Source organism: Pleurodeles waltl, chromosome 4_1, assembly GCF_031143425.1.
Source record: "Pleurodeles waltl isolate 20211129_DDA chromosome 4_1, aPleWal1.hap1.20221129, whole genome shotgun sequence".
Taxonomy (NCBI): domain Eukaryota; kingdom Metazoa; phylum Chordata; class Amphibia; order Caudata; family Salamandridae; genus Pleurodeles; species Pleurodeles waltl.
The window spans coordinates 909,018,606-909,039,245 of record NC_090442.1 but is presented as its reverse complement, the minus strand read 5'-3'; the positions used below and the strand labels follow the sequence as shown (position 1 = coordinate 909,039,245).

Sequence of the window (20,640 nt, the reverse complement as noted above, 5' to 3'; positions counted from 1 at the left end):
AAGTGTTTTGTTCCTCAAGATAGAGTGCCTGTTGATGATGGGACACACTGAAATATTGCAACCATAGTTGGCAGTTTTATTAAGACATTCCCAGAGCAACTAAATGACTAGGCACCAAGAATATTTGCTACAGTAATCAGCAGTGCATTAAGCCACCTCCAACTTTCCTCAACTGGGCACTGAAAAATGCTTGTTCCCACGAATTGTGGCCACCACCAAAATAAACTAGTGTGACTCAGTAATGTGTGAGGATCACATCTGCAGTTGGCAGACCGTTCAGCCTAAGCCTGGTTCAACACTGTAACCCAGGGTGTGCTCTCAACTTTGGGTGGTAGGTTGGAATTTGGGCCCAAGGAAACAGCCTGAAAGAGGACCCATTTTAATTGTTATCAGATATGAGTGCTTCTCATATGCACAGGGCCTTCTCTGTTTGTAGAGCGCATGCCTGCAGACTAGCAACTAGAGCCAGAGAAAAACAGCAGCTGATTGAGGTGATTTTAACACAACTTCCCCATGCAGCACAAAGCAATCACGAAGGAGAAGCTTTGCTTCCACCTCATGTGGTGAGAGCTATTCAGGTCACTTTAAAACAGTTACTGCGCAGGGACTGTGAACAAGGAAAAGGGTAAGTGGATGATTATCAAGACAACCCACACCTGACAACATCTATGTTGTATTCTTCAATGAAAACGAGGCGGTAGTCTTGTATGAGAGAAGACTTATTTATTCTTCTCACCGTTGGTCAGCATCAATAATACAACTGACAACAGTGCTCCACTTAGAATCCACGCAACGGACATTCTAGGAGGAACGAAGACTGCGCGGGGGCGAACATGAGGAACACTGGGGATAATCATCTAAATAATTATTTCTATTGAATTAATAAAACCACATATCACATTTATTTTATTTGACAATATTCCACAGCACCTTCCCTGAAGAGAACAAAATATTCTCACCAACCCTGAAACACTTTAAATGAAGGTGTTCTCATGCTTGGCTTCAACTTTATCCTGTCTGCTATGATGGAAGTGTCCTGACCACTGGGGTTTCCTTACACTGTCCTATCGTGGTTGTCTTATCTGAGGACCCTATTGTTGTGCTTGCGCTAGGGTTAATGGTTCTTGACAGAGGTTGAGACAGCTTGGTTTCCATTGGCTCCACGCTCCCATGAGGCACTATGCCTGCCATTTTCCTGGGTAAATTGATCAATACCACACATACACACACTTTTCTTGCTTCAACATTTACCATGCTGCATTATGCCACTTTTCATTGACTATGGCTATCTATATGCATCTATGGCAGGGTGTCTTCAAACTAGGGGGGTGGGCCCCACTATGTGTCCTCAAGTGATCCCGGGGAGGGGAGCAGCCAGGCTCTGGTCAAAAGAGGAATTATGCAGATAACACTGCTTTTTTTAAGCAGAAAAACATTTATTGCATTTTTAAAAAGGTACAGAACTTAACTGCAATGTTTGAATAAGTCTAGACGTATTTAAATATTGCCAACCTAATAGAATAATTGTGGAAAATTCTGATGGGGGGCCCGGCATTAAAACGTTTGAGAACCACTGATCTATGGTATCTGCCAATTTTTTTTCTTTTTTTAACTGTACTCTAGAAAACGTATATTCTAACTAGATGTCTGACTTGGAAGTTCTGTGCCTTAGACCTGTGTAATAAATTGTATTTGGACTCAGCGTTTCTTTGGTAGTTGGAAATGTTATTTTGTATAGTCATCACCTCATGTTTGGAGTAGGAAGCCCCAATTTGTAACTTGGTTTTAAGCCACCAGAGACAAAGGATTAAAGAAGGGCGTCTTCTCTTCAGTAACCAAAATGGAGACACTCCAGTAACAGAATTGGGTGAAACTCTGTACCCCCCACAATCTCTTGTGAATGTACAGAATGTAGGGTTCCCTGCCCATAAGGGCTTGGTGAAATCTTCCCTTAAGGTATCTATTCAAAGGTTTCATCTGCCCATTGCACTCGGGGTCGTATGAAGCTGTGCGGGTGTGTCTTATGTAATGGTATTGTAGGAATTCAGTGACCTCCCTAGAACATAGTTGAACCCCACTGTCAGCGACCAGGTTTTCAGGGAATCCCTTCACACTAAATGCTTCTAATAAGAATTCCAGCACCATAGATATGGGGACCCTGCCTGTGAATTATTTGGAGTGGTGATCAACGGGTACAAGTGCATACTGCATATTGGATAATAAGCTTTTAAATGGGCCCACAAAATCTAAGCACAATTTTCTCCACGCCACAATGGGCCAAGCCTCACGATGCATGGGCGGAACATGGATTTTGCAAGGTTTGTTTGAGGCATATCAGACCTTGCAAGTTCTAACCGCATTCAGCTTTAACATCTTTCCCTGGCCACCAATAATATTCTCTTAAGTTTTTCAACGTGGACATTTCGATGTATCCTTGATGGTGTACTCTCACCAAACGTTCATGAAAGCCCTTGGGTGAGATGAACGTGTTCCCAAATACCAAATCACCCACCACACTGAGTTCAGGGGCAACCAGAGAGAAAGAATGCAGTGAATCTTCTAGGGTTTTTCGCTGAAGGCCAACCCTCAAATATATACTCAGTCAAGATACTCGTCATTGGCATCTTCTGCAATCCATACACTGTCATTTACCCCTTCACCACAATTTCTGCACGCATCACCAATATAAGCCACAGCTTTCCCCTTCATCCACTGAAAGGGCTATTTCCAGTCGCACCTCTCGGGAGAGTCTGGATAAACAATCCGCTGGTTGGTTACATTTACCCAGTACATGGGCCACTTCAAAATTATACTCTTGCAATTTAGAGCACAGCCGGTCTACCCGTACTGTGGATTTTCCTCCATCACCCGGACACAATATCTGCACAAGGAGTTTATGGTCCGTGTGTAATGCAAATCCACTGCTTCATACATAATGTCTAAAGTGATCAATTGACCACACACATGCAAGCAGTTCCCTTTCGATTACTAAGTATTTCCTTCCACTTTCACTAAGTGTTCTGGATGCAAGCGCCACTGTCTAGGTCTAGCCAATGGACTTTTGTGAGAGGACACTGCCAAGGCTGTAAGCACTTGCATCCACTGTTATGATGCACCACTTACCTTCAACAAATAGTTTCAACATGGGGGCCTCCATTATCTGGTTTTTGATGTTGAGGAAAGCTGTGTTGTTCCTCTTCCCACCTATACTAGGCATCTTTTCTCAACAATTTGCGTAATGGCTCCATTAAAGTAGCAATATTTTTGACAAATTTGTTGTAGTATTCACATAACCCTGTGAAAGACATTCATTTCTCCTTGTCATCCGGTGGAGGAGCATATAGCGTCTGCCAAAGACTTTTTGTGATTGACATCCTTTGCAGTAATCAGGTGACCTAAATACTCCACTTATGATTTAAATAATTTGCATTTGTGGGAACTTAAAACAAGACCAGCCTTCTTCAGTTTTCAACATTTTTCACTGAATTTCTTTGATTTGTTTGTGAAAATCAACATTTCTTGGACGCATAGGACACTGGTATCCATATCTCTAAACATCATTCTCTAACACTGAAGCATGTGATAACCCAAAAGGCATCCTTTTGTACTGATATACTCTGAAAAAGGTAATAAAAGAAGTGAAATGGCATGATATGTTTGACAGTTCAATCTGATGGTATGCATGGTGCATATTCAGAGCAGAAAAAACAGTTGCTCCATTCAACATTGAAAGCAGATCACTGATCCTCAGGAGGGAATTACTTTCTGCAATGATGCAAGCATTGACCGCTCTTAATCAGACAGTCTCATTTTTCCATCTGACTTTTTTGTCAAAACAATTAGAGAAATCCAATTTAGGTACTCCACCTGTTCAATTAGGTCATCTTTTTGTAGCTTTTCTAATAACTTTGTAAATCGTTCCTTGCACTGAACGGCACATTTCTAATTTTCTGCCTTTCTGAAGTAGAGTTTTCATTTTTATGTGATGAGTGAAACCTTTGACCTTCCCAATCATGTCAGTTAACACTTCTAGGAACAACTGGTGGATGAATGTTCCTGGGTCTTCTTCCAGGATAACCATCACCAGTTCAACAGATTATGGATTGAGACTTATTTTCAGGAGTTTGTGGTCTCTCCAACCTAACACGCAAACACCTGAATTAGCCATGTTGGTCTTTATTACAGCAAATCTGTATCTGAAAGATACTTTGGTGGATCAGTACCCATGCAAATTAATCTTGTTTCCGTTGAATGTCACAGAATGTCAGCTGGTGACAACTGTAGGCATTCATTTGGCCATGTCACCTCAAAGATGTGTGTGAGTTTTATGGTGACAGGTGACCCTGAATCGTCCAGAAATGACAACATGGTTTGCATTAAATGAAGCACACGTGGGAGTTCCCAAGTTTATGTTTTCTCCTTTCTTAGGGCAGATCATCAGTACTAAGTAGGGCAGATCATCAGTACTAAGTTGATATTTTCTTCCATGTACCCAGTAGATGTTTCACTGATTTCTTCTTTGTTTGGCCTCTCTGCATACCTTGGCAACTTGTCCCTGACAATGATATGCACTACGTTCTCTGTTTAGTGCAGGTTTATTGCAGGACACCCTCTGATGTTAGCAACATAAAACATGCAACCACCTCTTCAAACACTCAGTTCTCATTAGAGATTTCCTTTCTTTGTGAAAAGTATTTTGTTTCTAATTTTCCTCTTCTTTATGTAACACAATTCCACGTCTTTCTTCAGTGCTCTTACTTCACTGATCTCCTTTACGCAGGACATTGATTGTTCGATGGGTTTTGCAGACTTCACTACTTCTTTCAAGGACAGGTCTCGCATGACCCACAGACGTTCTTGGATTTTCCTTACATTGGTGTTAACTATTAATTGATCTGTGATCATTTCATCAGTTTCTGCACTAAAACTGCAGGATTTGGAACCTTCGCAAGCTATTAGAAACTCAACAAAACATTAGTTGGGTCTATCTCCTGGTCTAGAAGTTATACCTTTCCAGAGTGGTGCTTGTGGTAGCTTTCAATCTAAGCTCCAGTCATAACATAGCTTCTTAAAACTTGTCAATATATTTATCTTTATCTTCCTCCTCTGATTCCACCTTGGTTAAAGATATGAAAATTCCTTGGCCTTTTGAGCATAGCAAATGAAGTAAAATGTATTTTTTCTGCTCTACATTTTGTCAGCGTCTTTGGCTGTGAGATCAGTAATAAACCCCTCTTTCCACCTTTTCCATTCAACAGGCGGATTTCCCTTTGCCTGTTTAAAACGTATGAGGCAGGTCAAACTGCACATCAACCTGTATTACCTTCAATAGTGCATATAATGTATCTGCAGTAGCTGCGGCGGTGCATAAGTGTACTGAGCAACAGTCCTTTCCCAAATTTTATAAGAGATATTAGTGCAAACAGTTTGTGGAATAAATAACTGTGAAAGTTCACCATCTAATGTACTCCATATAATGGGCTTTATGTTCCTCAAAGAGCCCTCTGCATCCGATGATAATTTAAATAGGAAACAAGGCAGGTATAACTTCAGTGAAGCCACTTGCTCAAACAATCCTCCTCCTGTGGAGAATAAACTCCAATTCTAAGATGGATGCTTATATGTTGGAACGCACAGTCCCACAGGGAAGCACAATAAACAAAATGGCGGCCGACCGATGAAAGCGAGGCTTGAATCAATGCTATTGTGAGGAGAAAGGCATTGTTCGAAGAGTGAGACCAGCCAGGCAAGTGGTAGTCTCCTACCTCTGGAAGCCCGGCTCTTCCTCTTGGCAAGGGTGGAGCCGAAGGCAAAAAGCAGTGTCTACAACATACATTCACTACTGTCAGAATCCTGATCGGTTCTTGGCGGCTGTTCCCGATAAGCTGAGGATGACAGCAGGCACAGCAGCCAGTAGAGGTAGTAATAGGTTATCGTATCCCATCCATCGTCAAATTTTGTTGTATTCTTCAATAAAGATGAGGTGGTAGGCTTGCATGAGAGAAGATGAATTTATTCTGCTTGCTGCTGGTCGGCATCAATAATACAACTGACAACAGCGCTTCACTTAAATTCCTCAGAAGGAACATTCTAGGAGTTACCAAGACATTGCAAAAGGGGGGATGGGCACAGAGGAGCACTGGGGATAATCATGTAAATAATCATTTGTAAGGAATTTATAAAATCACATTTCACATTTATTTCCGCTGACAATATAACAATCTACTCAAGGTGGCGGGAGGGGTGTGAGGGTGAGTTGCTTCAGCAAACCATATTCCTTGAAGCGCCACTGCCCTAGGTACAACTTATCTTTCACAAACTGTCTAGTACCTTCAAGAACCGTCTAGTACAGTGACTTGCTGAAATATACTTGTGCCTACTGTGAGGGTCTTTGGAATTTTTATACCCAGTATTGAGTTGAGGGTGGAGAATTAAAGTTCTTTTCCTTTTTTAAGGCAAGCATTTGCAATGCATTAAGTCTCGCATTTGCTTGAGTTAGAGCTATTGGCGTAAATTTACAACTGGACTTTTCTTGCCACATAAATTGGTCAACCCTGCCACATTATTTGGTCATCTCTGCCACATAATTCCAGTGGCCCTGCATATAACTAAAGCACTACCATTTACCTTCTTACTCTATCTGCAGCCAAAAATGTAAATATTGTCATTATTTATTGTCGGGGTCTACCCTCCTCAACCTAGTGTGGGGACCCAAAGATGACCCTGACAGAGAGAGTGCATTGTGCTGAACGTTTTGAGGGTGGTCCCATTATCCTAGGACCACCACACAGTGAGTAATGGGCAAACACGTTTTGTAAAAGGAAGGCCCTGCAAAACATTATGGGGCAAGTTTCCGAGTGCAGCGAATATTGTTGTATCTTGATTGCAATGCTCAGAACAGCCCCTACAGGACACCATAATAAAAATAGCATTTGTGAGAAACATGGTCATGTAACCATATACTGCAAAACGAGAGGGGTGTAGGTTTTTGTTTTTGGGTGGTCCAATGTACAGTCCCCTAACAGTTATAACTATCACATAAAGGTACACAGTTCCTAAGGCAAGAGTTCCAACTAGGACCAGTAAAATGGATACAGGTCACTCTAGGCACTTTTATAAGTAGAAGAAAAGGCCTTCCACACACCCAAATAGGTGTCATGCTTCCATCACTGGGCCTGCTCCTCACTCGACCGGTGCTGCAATGTCCAACAGGCCCCGCAAGGGGGCTCTTTGAAGGAGATCTTTAGAATGATTCCGGGTTGCCTTCGGAATTGTGTACCTTTATGTGATACATATAACCATATAGTCCGTCTCTAGAGGGCATAAAGACATGAAAACTGAATGGCATAAAGAAATACAGTGTAACCATTTAAATAGCCCCCTGAGGACGTAGTGCCTTACACATATTCAGGCCTAGCAGGCCTACTGCAATACTATTACAAACAAGGCCCTTAAAACACAAACTATTCCCAGATGTATAACAAAAGTTCCGGTCATGAGAGAGCTTTAAAAGACACTGAATGGTGGGAGTGTTACTATTTTGCCAGCCTCCACCTCCCCACCCCCCTTTCCCCGAACCTAGTGTGGGGACCCAGTGATGACCTAGACAGAAAGAGCGAGTTGTGCTGAACATTTTGATGGCGGTCCCATTGTCCTACATGGTGAGTTATGGGCAAAAACGTTTTGTAAAAGGAATGCCCAGCAAAGCATTAAGGGGCAAGTTTCCCCGAGTTCGGTGAATATTGTAGTATTGTCTATCCTGCTGTGCCTGTGAGCTGTTTTGATGATTTCTGTATTTTTTTTCATGTGTTAAATGCTCCAGTTTGAATAATTTTCAACTGCTAAATTTGTTAAGTGGTACTCATTTAAAGCACTCCTCAGATTGAGGTCGAGCTATTTGAAACTTCACGTAGTCATGTAAAGCGCTCCTTCGATTGAGTTTGCGCTATATAAATTTCTTGAAAATAATTATTAAATAAATAAAAAAGAACCCCCCTGCGGCTTGCAGTGTGTGTGTGCAGACACCACAAAAACAGCGACATGCCCAAAACAAGGAAGAGGAAGAAACCCATGCAGCCACCCAGCGCGAAGCGGCGAAGCAAAAGAAAAAAGTAGAGCACCACACTAAGATATATTGCCGATCGTGCAATAATCCATGTAGCGGTTCAGTCTTCAAGGCTGTAACAAAAAAAACTCAACGTGGGACAAACGGAAAGCAGTTACCTATGAAATCAAGGGAATTTTTAAAGTCAGGCCAAGGAACAAATAAAAGTCATGGGCATGTTGCAAGTCAACAGATGTAGATTACAACATATTGAGAGAGAGCGCGCTTGCTCACTGCCTGGGCTAGACCAAAAAAAAAAAAAAAAAAAACACACACCAGTTGGATAATTATTTACTGACAAAGATTATTTGCTTTACTGAGTTTGGAGTCCACTAACCTATGCCTTAACAGAGGACTACTCAACTTTACTGCCAAGGGTTTAGTGTTAACGGGGTGAACTTGGTGCTCAGGTCCAGGCTCAACAGTAAGTAAAAACACAAGGCGCCAGTAGTAATAGGCTCTGGCTGTTACCATTTACCCCAGTATCTGCCAGACTGTGATGGGGCTCTTGAAAATGTTCCCACAACATTCACATTCAGTAAGCATGTTGAGCTGAATTGTGTCTGGCTGCGTCATAACAAGTGAAATAAGACTGTTTGGCTTCTTAGTGCTGCACTACAAGAAAAAAAACACACTGACTTTGGTGAAGTTATGGTGGAATCTTTTCCAGTGATTGCCCTTCAACAATCCAACACTGTAAATGGTAGCCTTTGGTTAATCTACCATGGCTTCACTCATCTCATATTGAGGCACAAGTATAGGTAGTTTCAGTGAGGGAAGCTGGGTGCAGATATACACTTAAAGCATACGACCAAACAGGTGGCATCTGGAATAATTTATGTTTTGATCAAGAAACATGTTTTTTTTGTTCCACTATTTGGTTTATAGCAAACGTATAAGAGTCTAATTATGGTTGCCCAAAATGTCTTCATGATGGTGAAGGCTTTGGTATATGGCACTTGGTGTGACAATTGTAGATTGTAAATCAGACCCTAAGGGACAACTGCAAACATCAGATGAAACCCTAGTTGAAACCATTCGCTCTTGATGCTTCAATGAACGGAGCGATGATACTTTGGCGACTCAACAATTTAGCTTGCTTTAACACATCACCTAATACACTAGCTTGCTTGGCACCAGTTAATTCTATGTATAAAAGGAAGTTATGGTGTACAGGGTTATCTATTACCAACTTATCTTCCAAAAACAAAGTGAAATGCTGATTACCAACATCATTTTATGGAATGCCAAATTCACCACTGGTCAGAGTTGTGGGAACAGTTTTGCTAAATTAGCAATGCTTGAACAGTTACAGCGTATGATAAATTGTTATAGAGCTATGGTTTGTTGGCTCAGAACCTCGTTTTTCAGAAAATATCCTAAATCGGTGAAAAGAGAAACTCACATTGACAAACTGTCTTGTACCTGAAAGGCCCCCTGCAGAATCTAGAGGGGAAATGAGGTGCCAAAGCATCAGGCCTCTGGACCCAGACAAGCAGCTACTAAGAAAAGATTGGCATAATGTTGTATTTCCATTCAATATACTGGCATCCGTATGTTCCAGCCCATATGAAAAGCACAGAAAATATTTGCCATGCTTGAATGGTGCTGTTGTCAATTATCTGGTTATTAGGAGCTACTGCTAGAACAACTAATGGAAAACATGTAGCGCACGGATCAGCCTGCCTGACGGGGCAGGAAATGAACAGGTTTGTGTCAGATAGCGGGACAAGATGCTCCCATCAGATCCAAGGCCCTTGAGAGCTTATTTAAGTAACAGTGAAGGGAATTTTGGAAATTAGGTTAAAGAGATAAAGAAGAACAGATTCTGCTCTGTTGGTACAACATAGTGGCCTGAAGTTGCAATGAACTTTGGACCTATACGTGTTGTATCCTGGCACAGCCTCTGTTGGCATGACAGGCAACTCAGTTTTTTAATCCTGTATATTGTACACTTCCTTCCAATGCTTAACTGCGGACTATTACATTAGTATCTGCATTTATTAAACCAACAGCATGAATTTTAAAGGCTAAACCAACAGATGTGTTTGACAGGTGCATTTAATATACAATTAACGTGTGTGCAACTGAGTAAATGCAGATTTTAGGTACTAACATAACTGGACACGATGATCAAAACACACAAACATGGGAAACCATTTACTCAACCATTAAAACAATACAAAGCATTTACGATATTCGCACTTAAACTTTCACATCTAAACAAAGGCAAAAAAGAGATTAGTTACCTGGTCGAAACAGAGTAGAGTTCCGGGTTGAAAACACACGCTTGGTCAGCAACAATAATTTCTTCCACATCGGAGGCAATTACACCCATGTTGGATCCTTTTATTGTGAGCTGAATTCCCCCATGAACTGGTCCAGTTTTTGGTTCAAACTGAGGAGAGACACAAAGCGTCAGACATCGATGGTAGTGCCAATCTGTAGGAGTTGAATGGATGCGCACTAGAAACCATGTGCAACATTCAATATATACTCATCGTGGGATGCTTTGAAATTGTGCTATTCGAAGCTGGGGGCTCTCGAGAAGTCTGTACAGAGTCAGCGCATGTATGAAATCAGGTAAAGCTTGTAGTACTGATGCTTCATTGGATGCTACACCCTGCCCACCTCCTGCCCTCCACTGAGCGTCTTTATACAGCATGTACAACAGCACATGCACCTACTCAACACTTGTCTCAAAAACGTACCGTACTACTCAAAAGTAATCAAAGAAGCATCCTGCTCAAGACCTGCATAACCAATGCATGCAGTCAACTTAACAATTACTGTGCATTCTATTCAACCGTGTTCATTAGCCTGCTTTATTTATTATTAATATTCTTTGAATGGATGCCAGTGCACATTTCAGGACTGACTGATAAATTACTTCCGATTCTTTAGAATAGGTTTCAGAAGAACAGGAATATGATAAACACGTAGAGCCTACTAGAACATGTAGAGCCAGGAAGCAACCAGTTCTAGCAGCCTCCGAAAGAATCCTACCATCCACGCTTCACAAAGCGTGGCCTACCAACTTGCCGGGGAAATACCCCGAGGTTACGAAGCCTGGATAAAGCTGGGTATGTCAGCAGACCCTTCCCCGACGCCTGAAGGAGAAGAATGTTCCGTTACACGACAGGGCCCAAGAATTGCGCTGCTCGGTGCACAGTGGTTTATCAATGATTGGCTGAAATAATTAAGAAGGTTTAGAGTGTAAACTATCCCTTCATGGCTTCTTGGCACTAGGAACTCAACCGTCTCCATGTAAAGGTAAACAAAATAGATGGGTTTTATGTTCTTTGCTAAAACTTATGCAGATGGATGGTGAGAGTATTTCACGTAGGGTGTGACTGAGAAAAGAAGGATGTAAGTTGGTTGGTCCTCCACCCTACTTAATGTGCCAGGTGGTTTATCTTACAGAACCTCTGTCATCCCCCCGCACACTAATGCACTCATGCAAGTATTACTTTTCTGATGGGTGCTCCCAAATGTGAAGATCCATTGTGAAGCTCGCCAGAAGATAAATATGAGATTAATACTTTTAATCAGATTCTACACTACATTCTAGAAACATAGCCCTTCACTGTTCTGCCATCAGCAAAGAGGTAAATGAAGGTAGCAAATGCTGGATCACAATTTTCCTTCAATGACTGAGCCATTTTAGGTAAAATGCAAGTGATCTTTCCTAGTGGTAAACCTTCCTGGTCTTAAATTCTCTCGCTGGCTGGAGCTGGAGTTATTTTAGGCTCACATGGACTTACAGCAGCTGTCAGAGCTTTTGAGGAGACAAGCTACCAATCATCAAATGAGAAAGGGTCCAACAGAAACCTTGGGCAAAGGGGGAAGGGGTGACAGAGGAGAGAGGGAGCGAGAGAGAGAGAGTGTGTGTGTCCCTTGGGGGGGGGGGGGGAGGGGGGAGAGCGAGAGAGAGAGAGAGAGTGTGTGAGTGTGTGTGTCCCTTGGGCAAAGGTCGCTCCCCATGGGGACACACTACTAAAGGTATTTTCTGCCCCCCTTGGGGCAGATAGGCCTATTTTTTAGTAGGCCCATCTGCCCCTATGGGGAGCAGAATCCACTTAGACACCATTTTCTAAATGCTTGATGTTGGGGTGTTTGTCAACTGGGGAAGTATTTGTGATTTTAAAAAAATCTCCATTTTGTTCTAGTTCAAAGCTTTTGCTTTCTTTGCTGTGGCTCCTTGTGGCGTTGGTTGACCTGCAGTTTAGTTGCATGTTTTAGGTAAGTAAAAACAATTTACTCCAAAGAAGTATTGTTGCCATGCATGAATGACATGTTTGTAGGTGATGTACTAAATGCAGGATTGTGTGTGAAATTGTCCTTAGATTTGTGCACAATGATATTTTTGTTGTCTTATTTCTAATTTGCTTTTCTTTCTTTCTTTTTGGTGGAATATCATTGGTGATTGCGGTTTCTGTGCAGAGTAGTTGCTGGTGAGTCAAGCTTTTTCACGCAAGTGAGCAGTAAAGTTTTTGAGTTTATAACTCTTACTGATAAAGCTACACTTTATTACTTATTTTACACAGTGCTGGTGGTTGGTGGTGCATTTATCCAGTTACTTTTTGTAGGAAAGATCATGGCTAGCCACAGGATGACCGCTCAGCAGGTGGTTGGTATGCTTTTTGAGACATTGTCTGTTCATGATTATGAGACGGACTCTGCATCTGAGGCAGAGGAGGAAGTGAGAGATTCTGGCAGTGAAGTTTCTGTCAGAGGAATCTTCTGATGAGGAAGTTACTCCCAGTGCAGATGAAGGGCCTGTTTAAGCAGAGGACACTGATGTGCCATTAGTGCAGCAACCTGGGGCTGAATGGTTTCCCGTTAGACCTGAACTCTGGGTTGCCCCAAACATGGAGCAGCCAGAGTTGCCTGCCTTTACTGGTCTCCCGGGGTCTAGAGTCAATACAGATAACTTTTTGCCTGTCAATTTCTTTGAGTTATTTATGGATGATGTGTTTTTGGAAGAGATTGTGGAGCAGACTAATTTGTATGAAGCAGTAATTGAGGGACAACGCTGCTAGACTTAGGCCACACTCTAGAGCTACCCAGTGGATTCCCACAAATTTGGAGGCGATGAAAAGGTTTTAGGGTTGGACTCTTTTGATGGGGTTGATAAGGAAGCCGTGTAAGGAAATGCCTCCTTGGCATGGTTGCCCCCTGACTTTTTGCCTTTGCTGATGCTATGTTTACAATTGAAAGTGTGCTGAGGCCTGCTAACCAGGCCCCAGCACCAGTGTTCTTTCCCTAACCTGTACTTTTGTATCCACAATTGGCAGACCCTGGCATCCAGATAAGTCCCTTGTAACTGGTACTTCTAGTACCAAGGGCCCTGATGCCAAGGAAGGTCTCTAAGGGCTGCAGCATGTCTTATGCCACCCTAGAGACCTCTCACTCAGCACAGACACACTGCTTGCCAGCTTGTGTGTGCTAGTGAGGACAAAACGAGTAAGTCGACATGGCACTCCCCTCAGGGTGCCATGCCAGCCTCTCACTGCCTATGCAGTATAGGTAAGACACCCCTCTAGCAGGCCTTACAGCCCTAAGGCAGGGTGCACTATACCATAGGTGAGGGTACCAGTGCATGAGCATGGTACCCCTACAGTGTCTAAACAAAATCTTAGACATTGTAAGTGCAGGGTAGCCATAAGAGTATATGGTCTGGGAGTTTGTCAAACACGAACTCCACAGCCCCATAATGGCTACACTGAAAACTGGGAAGTTTGGTATCAAACTTCTCAGCACAATAAATGCACACTGATGCCAGTGTACATTTTATTGTAAAATACACCACAGAGGGCACCTTAGAGGTGCCCCCTGAAACTTAACCGACTATCTGTGTAGGCTGACTAGTTTTAGCAGCCTGCCACAAACCGAGACATGTTGCTGGCCCCATGGGGAGAGTGCCTTTGTCACTCTGAGGCCAGTAACAAAGCCTGCACTGGGTGGAGATGCTAACACCTCTCCCAGGCAGGAATTGTCACACCTGGCGGTGAGCCTCAAAGGCTCACCTCCTTTGTGCCAACCCAGCAGGACACTCCAGCTAGTGGAGTTGCCCGCCCCCTCCGGCCAGGCCCCACTTTTGGCGGCAAGGCCGGAGAAAATAATGAGAATAACAAGGAGGAGTCACTGGCCAGTCAGGACAGCCCCTAAGGTGTCCTGAGCTGAGGTGACTCTAACTTTTAGAAATCCTCCATCTTGCAGATGGAGGATTCCCCCAATAGGGTTAGGATTGTGACCCCCTCCCCTTGGGAGGAGGCACAAAGAGGGTGTACCCACCCTCAGGGCTAGCCGCCATTGGCTACTAACCCCCCAGACCTAAACACGCCCTTAAATTTAGTATTTAAGGGCTACCCTGAACCCTAGAAAATTAGATTCCTGCAACTACAAGAAGAAGGACTGCCCAGCTGAAAACCCCTGCAGCGGAAGACCAGAAGACGACAACTGCCTTGGCTCCAGAAACTCACCGGCCTGTCTCCTGCCTTCCAAAGATCCTGCTCCAGCGACGCCTTCCGAAGGGACCAGCGACCTCGACATCCTCTGAGGACTGCCCTGCTTCAAAAAAGACAAGAAACTCCCGAGGACAGCGGACCTGCTCCAAGAAAAGCTGCAACTTTGTTTCCAGCAGCTTTAAAGAACCCTGCAAGCTCCCCGCAAGAAGCGTGAGACTTGCAACACTGCACCCGGCGACCCCGACTCGGCTGGTGGAGATCCGACACCTCAGGAGGGACCCCAGGACTACTCTGATACTGTGAGTACCAAAACCTGTCCCCCCTGAGCCCCCACAGCGCCGCCTGCAGAGGGAATCCCGAGGCTTCCCCTGACCGCGACTCTCTGAAACCTAAGTCCCGACACCTGGGAGAGACCCTGCACCCGCAGCCCCCAGGACCTGAAGGACCGGACTTTCACTGGAGGAGTGACCCCCAGGAGTCCCTCTCCCTTGCCCAAGTGGAGGTTTCCCCGAGGAACCCCCCCCTTGCCTGCCTGCAGCGCTGAAGAGATCCCGAGATCTCTCATAGACTAACATTGCGAACCCGACGCTTGTTTCTACACTGCACCCGGCCGCCCCCGCGCTGCTGAGGGTGAAATTTCTGTGTGGACTTGTGTCCCCCCCGGTGCCCTACAAAACCCCCCTGGTCTGCCCTCCGAAGACACGGGTACTTACCTGCAAGCAGACCGGAACCGGGGCACCCCCTTCTCTCCATTCTAGCCTATGTGTTTTGGGCACCACTTTGAACTCTGCACCTGACCGGCCCCGAGCTGCTGGTGTGGTGACTTTGGGGTTGCTCTGAACCCCCGACGGTGGGCTACCTTGGACCAAGAACTAAGCCCTGTAAGTGTCTTACTTACCTGGTTAACCTAACAAATACTTACCTCCCCTAGGAACTGTGAAAATTGCACTAAGTGTCCACTTTTAAAACAGCTATTTGTGAATAACTTGAAAAGTATACATGCAATTTTGATGATTTGAAGTTCCTAAAGTACTTACCTGCAATACCTTTCGAATGAGATATTACATATAGAATTTGAACCTGTGGTTCTTAAAATAAACTAAGAAAAGATATTTTCCTATATAAAAACCTATTGGCTGGATTTGTCTCTGAGTGTGTGTACCTCATTTATTGTCTATGTGTATGTACAACAAATGCTTAACACTACTCCTTGGATAAGCCTACTGCTCGACCACACTACCACAAAATAGAGCATTAGTATTATCTATTTTTACCACTATTTTACCTCTAAGGGGAACCCTTGGACTCTGTGCATGCTATTCCTTACTTTGAAATAGCACATACAGAGCCAACTTCCTACATTGGTGGATCAGCGGTGGGGTACAAGACTTTGCATTTGCTGGACTACTCAGCCAATACCTGATCACACGACAAATTCCAAAATTGTCATTAGAAATTGATTTTTGCAATTTGAAATTTTTCTAAATTCTTAAAAGTCCTGCTAGGGCCTTGTGTGTTAAGTCCCTGTTTAGCATTGTCTTTTAGAGTTTAAAAGTTTGTTAAAAGTTTGAAATTAGATTCTAGAAACAGTTTTAGATTCTTTAAAAAGTCTTCCAACTCTTAGCAAAATAATGTCTGATACAGAGATGAATGTGGTGGAACTCGACACCACACCTTACCTCCATCTTAAAATGAGGGAGCTAAGGTCTCTCTGTAATATCAAAAAAATAACCATTGGCTCCAGACCTACCAAAAGTCAGCTCCAGGAGCTGTTGGCAGAGTTTGAAAAAGCTAACCCCTCTGATGATGACCTCACAGAGGAAGAAATTAGTGACTTGGAGGCCAATGTCCCTCCTCCAGTCCTAAATAGGGAGAACAGGACCCCTCAAGTCCTGTCTCCAACTGTGTTAGTCAGAAATAGTGAGTCCCTCACAGGAGGGTCCCACATTTCTGAAATCACTGAGGATGCTCTCAGTGAAGATGACCTCCTGTTAGCCAGGATGGCCAAAAGATTGGCTTTAGAGAGACAGCTCCTAGCCATAGAAAGGGAAAGACAAGAGATGGGCCTAGGACCCATCAATGGTGGCAGCAATATAAATAGGGTCAGAGATTCTCCTGACATGTTGAAAATCCCCAAAGGGATTGTAACTAAATATGAAGATGGTGATGACATCACCAAATGGTTCACAGCTTTTGAGAGGGCTTGTGTAACCAGAAAAGTGAACAAATCTCACTGGGGTGCTCTCCTTTGGGAAATGTTCACAGGAAAGTGTAGGGATAGACTCCTCACACTCTCTGGACAAGATGCAGAATCTTATGACCTCATGAAGGGTACCCTGATTGAGGGCTTTGGATTCTCCACTGAGGAGTACAGGATTAGGTTCAGGGGGGCTCAAAAATCCTCGAGCCAGACCTGGGTTGACTTTGTTGACTACTCAGTGAAAACACTAGATGGTTGGATTCAAGGCAGTGGTGTAAGTAATTATGATGGGCTGTACAATTTATTTGTGAAAGAACACCTGTTAAGTAATTGTTTCAATGATAAACTGCATCAGCATCTGGTAGACCTAGGACCAATTTCTCCCCAAGAATTGGGAAAGAAGGCGGACCATTGGGTCAAGACAAGGGTGTCCAAGACTTCAACAGGGGGTGACCAAAAGAAAGGGGTCACAAAGACTCCCCAGGGGAAGGGTGATGAGACAACCAAAACTAAAAATAGTAAAGAGTCTTCTACAGGCCCCCAAAAACCTGCACAGGAGGGTGGGCCCAGAGCCTCTTCACAAAACAATGGGTACAAGGGTAAAAACTTTGATCCCAAAAAGTCCTGGTGTCATAGCTGTAAACAGCATGGACACCAAACTGGAGACAAGGCCTGTCCCAAGAAAGGTTCCACTCCAAACTCCCATCCAGGTAACACTGGTATGGCTAGTCTCCAAGTGGGATCAACAGTGTGCCCAGAGCAAATCAGGGTCCACACTGAAGCTACTCTAGTTTCTGAGGGTGGGGTGGATTTAGCCACACTAGCTGTCTGGCCGCCTAACATGCAAAAATACAGACAGCAACTCTTAATTAATGGGACTAGAATAGAGGGCCTGAGGGATACAGGTGCCAGTGTCACCATGGTGACAGAGAAACTGGTTTCCCCTGGCCAATACCTGACTGGAAAAACTTACACAGTCACCAACGCTGACAATCAGAGAAAAGTACATCCCATGGCAATGGTTACTTTAGAATGGGGAGGGGTCAATGGCCTGAAACAGGTGGTGGTCTCCTCAAATATCCCAGTGGACTGTCTGCTTGGAAATGACCTGGAGTCCTCAGCATGGGCTGAGGTAGAACTAAAAACCCATGCAGCAATGCTGGGTATCCCTGAACTGGTGTGTGTGAAAACAAGAGCACAATGCAAGGCACAGGGTGAACAAGTAGAGCTGGAGTCTGGAAGAATGGCCCAGCCTACCAAGAGAACAGGAAAGCCAGTTGGGAAACCAACTACAAAACAGCAAAAGAAAGGGAACCTCTCTTCCCAGGAAGAAGTTCTGCCCTCTGAGGGAACTGAGCCTTTGGAGCTTGAACCTTATCAGGTTGAGCTCTTAGGCCCAGGGGGACCCTCAAGGGAGGAGCTGTGTAAGGGACAAGAAACCTGTCCCTCTCTTGAAGGCCTTAGGCAGCAAGCTGCTGAAGAGTCCAAAGGCAAGAAAAATGGAACGCATAGGGTCTATTGGGAAGATGGACTCCTGTACACTGAGGCCAGAGACCCCAAACCTGGTGCCACTAGGAGAGTGGTAGTGCCTCAGCTGTTCAGAGAGTTCATCCTAACATTGGCCCATGACATTCCCCTTGCTGGACATTTGGGACAAACCAAGACGTGGGAGAGGTTAGTCAACCACTTCTACTGGCCCAATATGTCCAACATGGTTAAGGAGTTTTGCCTCTCCTGCCCCACCTGTCAAGCCAGTGGTAAGACAGGTGGGCATCCAAAGGCCCCCCTCATTCCACTTCCAGTGGTGGGGGTTCCCTTTGAAAGAGTGGGTGTGGACATAGTTGGTCCACTAGAACCTCCCACAGCCTCAGGAAATATGTATATCCTGGTAGTAGTGGATCATGCTACCAGGTATCCTGAAGCTATTCCCCTTAGGTCGACTACTGCCCCTGCAGTAGCCAAGGCCCTCATTGGTATCTTTACCAGAGTGGGTTTCCCTAAGGAGGTGGTGTCTGACAGAGGTACCAACTTCATGTCAGCATACCTAAAGCACATGTGGAATGAGTGTGGAGTGACTTATAAATTCACTACACCTTACCATCCACAAACTAATGGCTTAGTTGAGAGATTCAACAAGACATTAAAAGGCATGATCATGGGGCTCCCAGAAAAACTCAAAAGGAGATGGGATGTCCTCTTGCCATGCCTGCTTTTCGCTTACAGAGAGGTACCACAGAAGGGAGTAGGATTCTCACCCTTTGAACTTCTGTTTGGTCATCCTGTAAGGGGACCACTTGCCCTTGTTAAAGAAGGCTGGGAGAGACCTCTCCATGAGCCTAAACAGGACATAGTGGACTATGTACTTGGCCTTCGCTCTAGAATGGCAGAGTACATGGAAAAGGCAACCAAAAACCTTGAGGCCAGCCAACAGCTCCAGAAGTTTTGGTATGACCAAAAGGCTGCACTGGTTGAGTTCCAACCAGGGCAGAAAGTCTGGGTTCTGGAGCCTGTGGCTCCCAGGGCACTCCAGGACAAATGGAGTGGCCCTTACCCAGTACTAGAGAGGAAGAGTCAGGTCACCTACTTGGTGGACCTGGGCACAAGCAGGAGCCCCAAGAGGGTGATCCATGTAAACCGCCTTAAGCTCTTCCACGACAGGGCTGATGTCAATCTGTTGATGGTAACAGATGAGGATCAGGAGGCAGAGAGTGAACCTCTCCCTGATCTTCTGTCATCAGACCCAAAAGATGGTACAGTAGATGGAGTGATCTACTCAGACACCCTCTCTGGCCAACAGCAAGCTGATTGTAGGAGAGTCCTACAACAGTTTCCTGAACTCTTCTCCTTAACCCCTGGTCAGACACACCTGTGTACCCATGATGTGGACACAGGAGACAGCATGCCTGTCAAGAACAAAATCTTTAGACAATCTGACCATGTTAAGGAAAGCATCAAGGTGGAAGTCCACAAGATGCTGGAATTGGGAGTAATTGAGCGCTCTGACAGCCCCTGGGCTAGCCCAGTGGTCTTAGTCCCCAAACCTCACACCAAAGATGGAAAGAAAGAGATGAGGTTTTGTGTGGACTACAGAGGGCTCAATTCTGTCACCAAGACAGATGCTCATCCAATTCCAAGAGCTGATGAGCTCATAGACAAATTAGGTGCTGCCAAATTCTTAAGTACCTTTGACTTGACAGCAGGGTACTGGCAAATAAAAATGGCACCTGGAGCAAAAGAGAAAACAGCATTCTCCACACCTGATGGGCATTATCAGTTTACTGTTATGCCCTTTGGTTTAAAGAATGCCCCTGCCACCTTCCAAAGGTTGGTGAATCAAGTCCTTGCTGGCTTGGAGTCCTTTAGCACAGCTTATCTTGATGATATTGCTGTCTTTAGCTCCACCTGGCAGGATCACCTGGTCCACCTGAAGAAGGTTTTGAAGGCTCTGCAATCTGCAGGCCTCTCTATCAAGGCATCCAAATGCCAGATAGGGCAGGGAACTGTGGTTTACTTGGGCCACCTTGTAGGTGGAGGCCAAGTTCAGCCACTCCAACCCAAGATCCAGACTATTCTGGACTGGGTAGCTCCAAAAACCCAGACTCAAGTCAGGGCATTCCTTGGCTTGACTGGGTATTACAGGAGGTTTGTGAAGGGATATGGATCCATTGTGACAGCCCTCACTGAACTCACCTCCAAGAAAATGCCCAAGAAAGTGAACTGGACTGTGGAATGCCAACAGGCCTTTGACACCCTGAAACAAGCAATGTGCTCAGCACCAGTTCTAAAAGCTCCAGATTATTCTAAGCAGTTCATTGTGCAGACTGATGCCTCTGAACATGGGATAGGGGCAGTTTTGTCCCAAACAA

At 44.5% G+C, this 20,640-nt stretch overlaps 1 protein-coding gene across 5 annotated transcripts in view; it reads right to left on the bottom strand.

The window, feature by feature from the left end:
* Positions 1–20,640, bottom strand: part of PLXNB2 (plexin B2) — a 640,303-nt gene that overhangs the window by 145,579 nt on the left and 474,084 nt on the right. For all 5 annotated transcript variants that reach the window (XM_069229655.1, XM_069229656.1, XM_069229658.1 and 2 more), the window contains one exon: positions 10,354–10,502. In XM_069229655.1, coding sequence (XP_069085756.1) covers positions 10,354–10,502 — 149 coding nt within the window. The remainder of the gene's footprint in view (positions 1–10,353; positions 10,503–20,640) is intronic.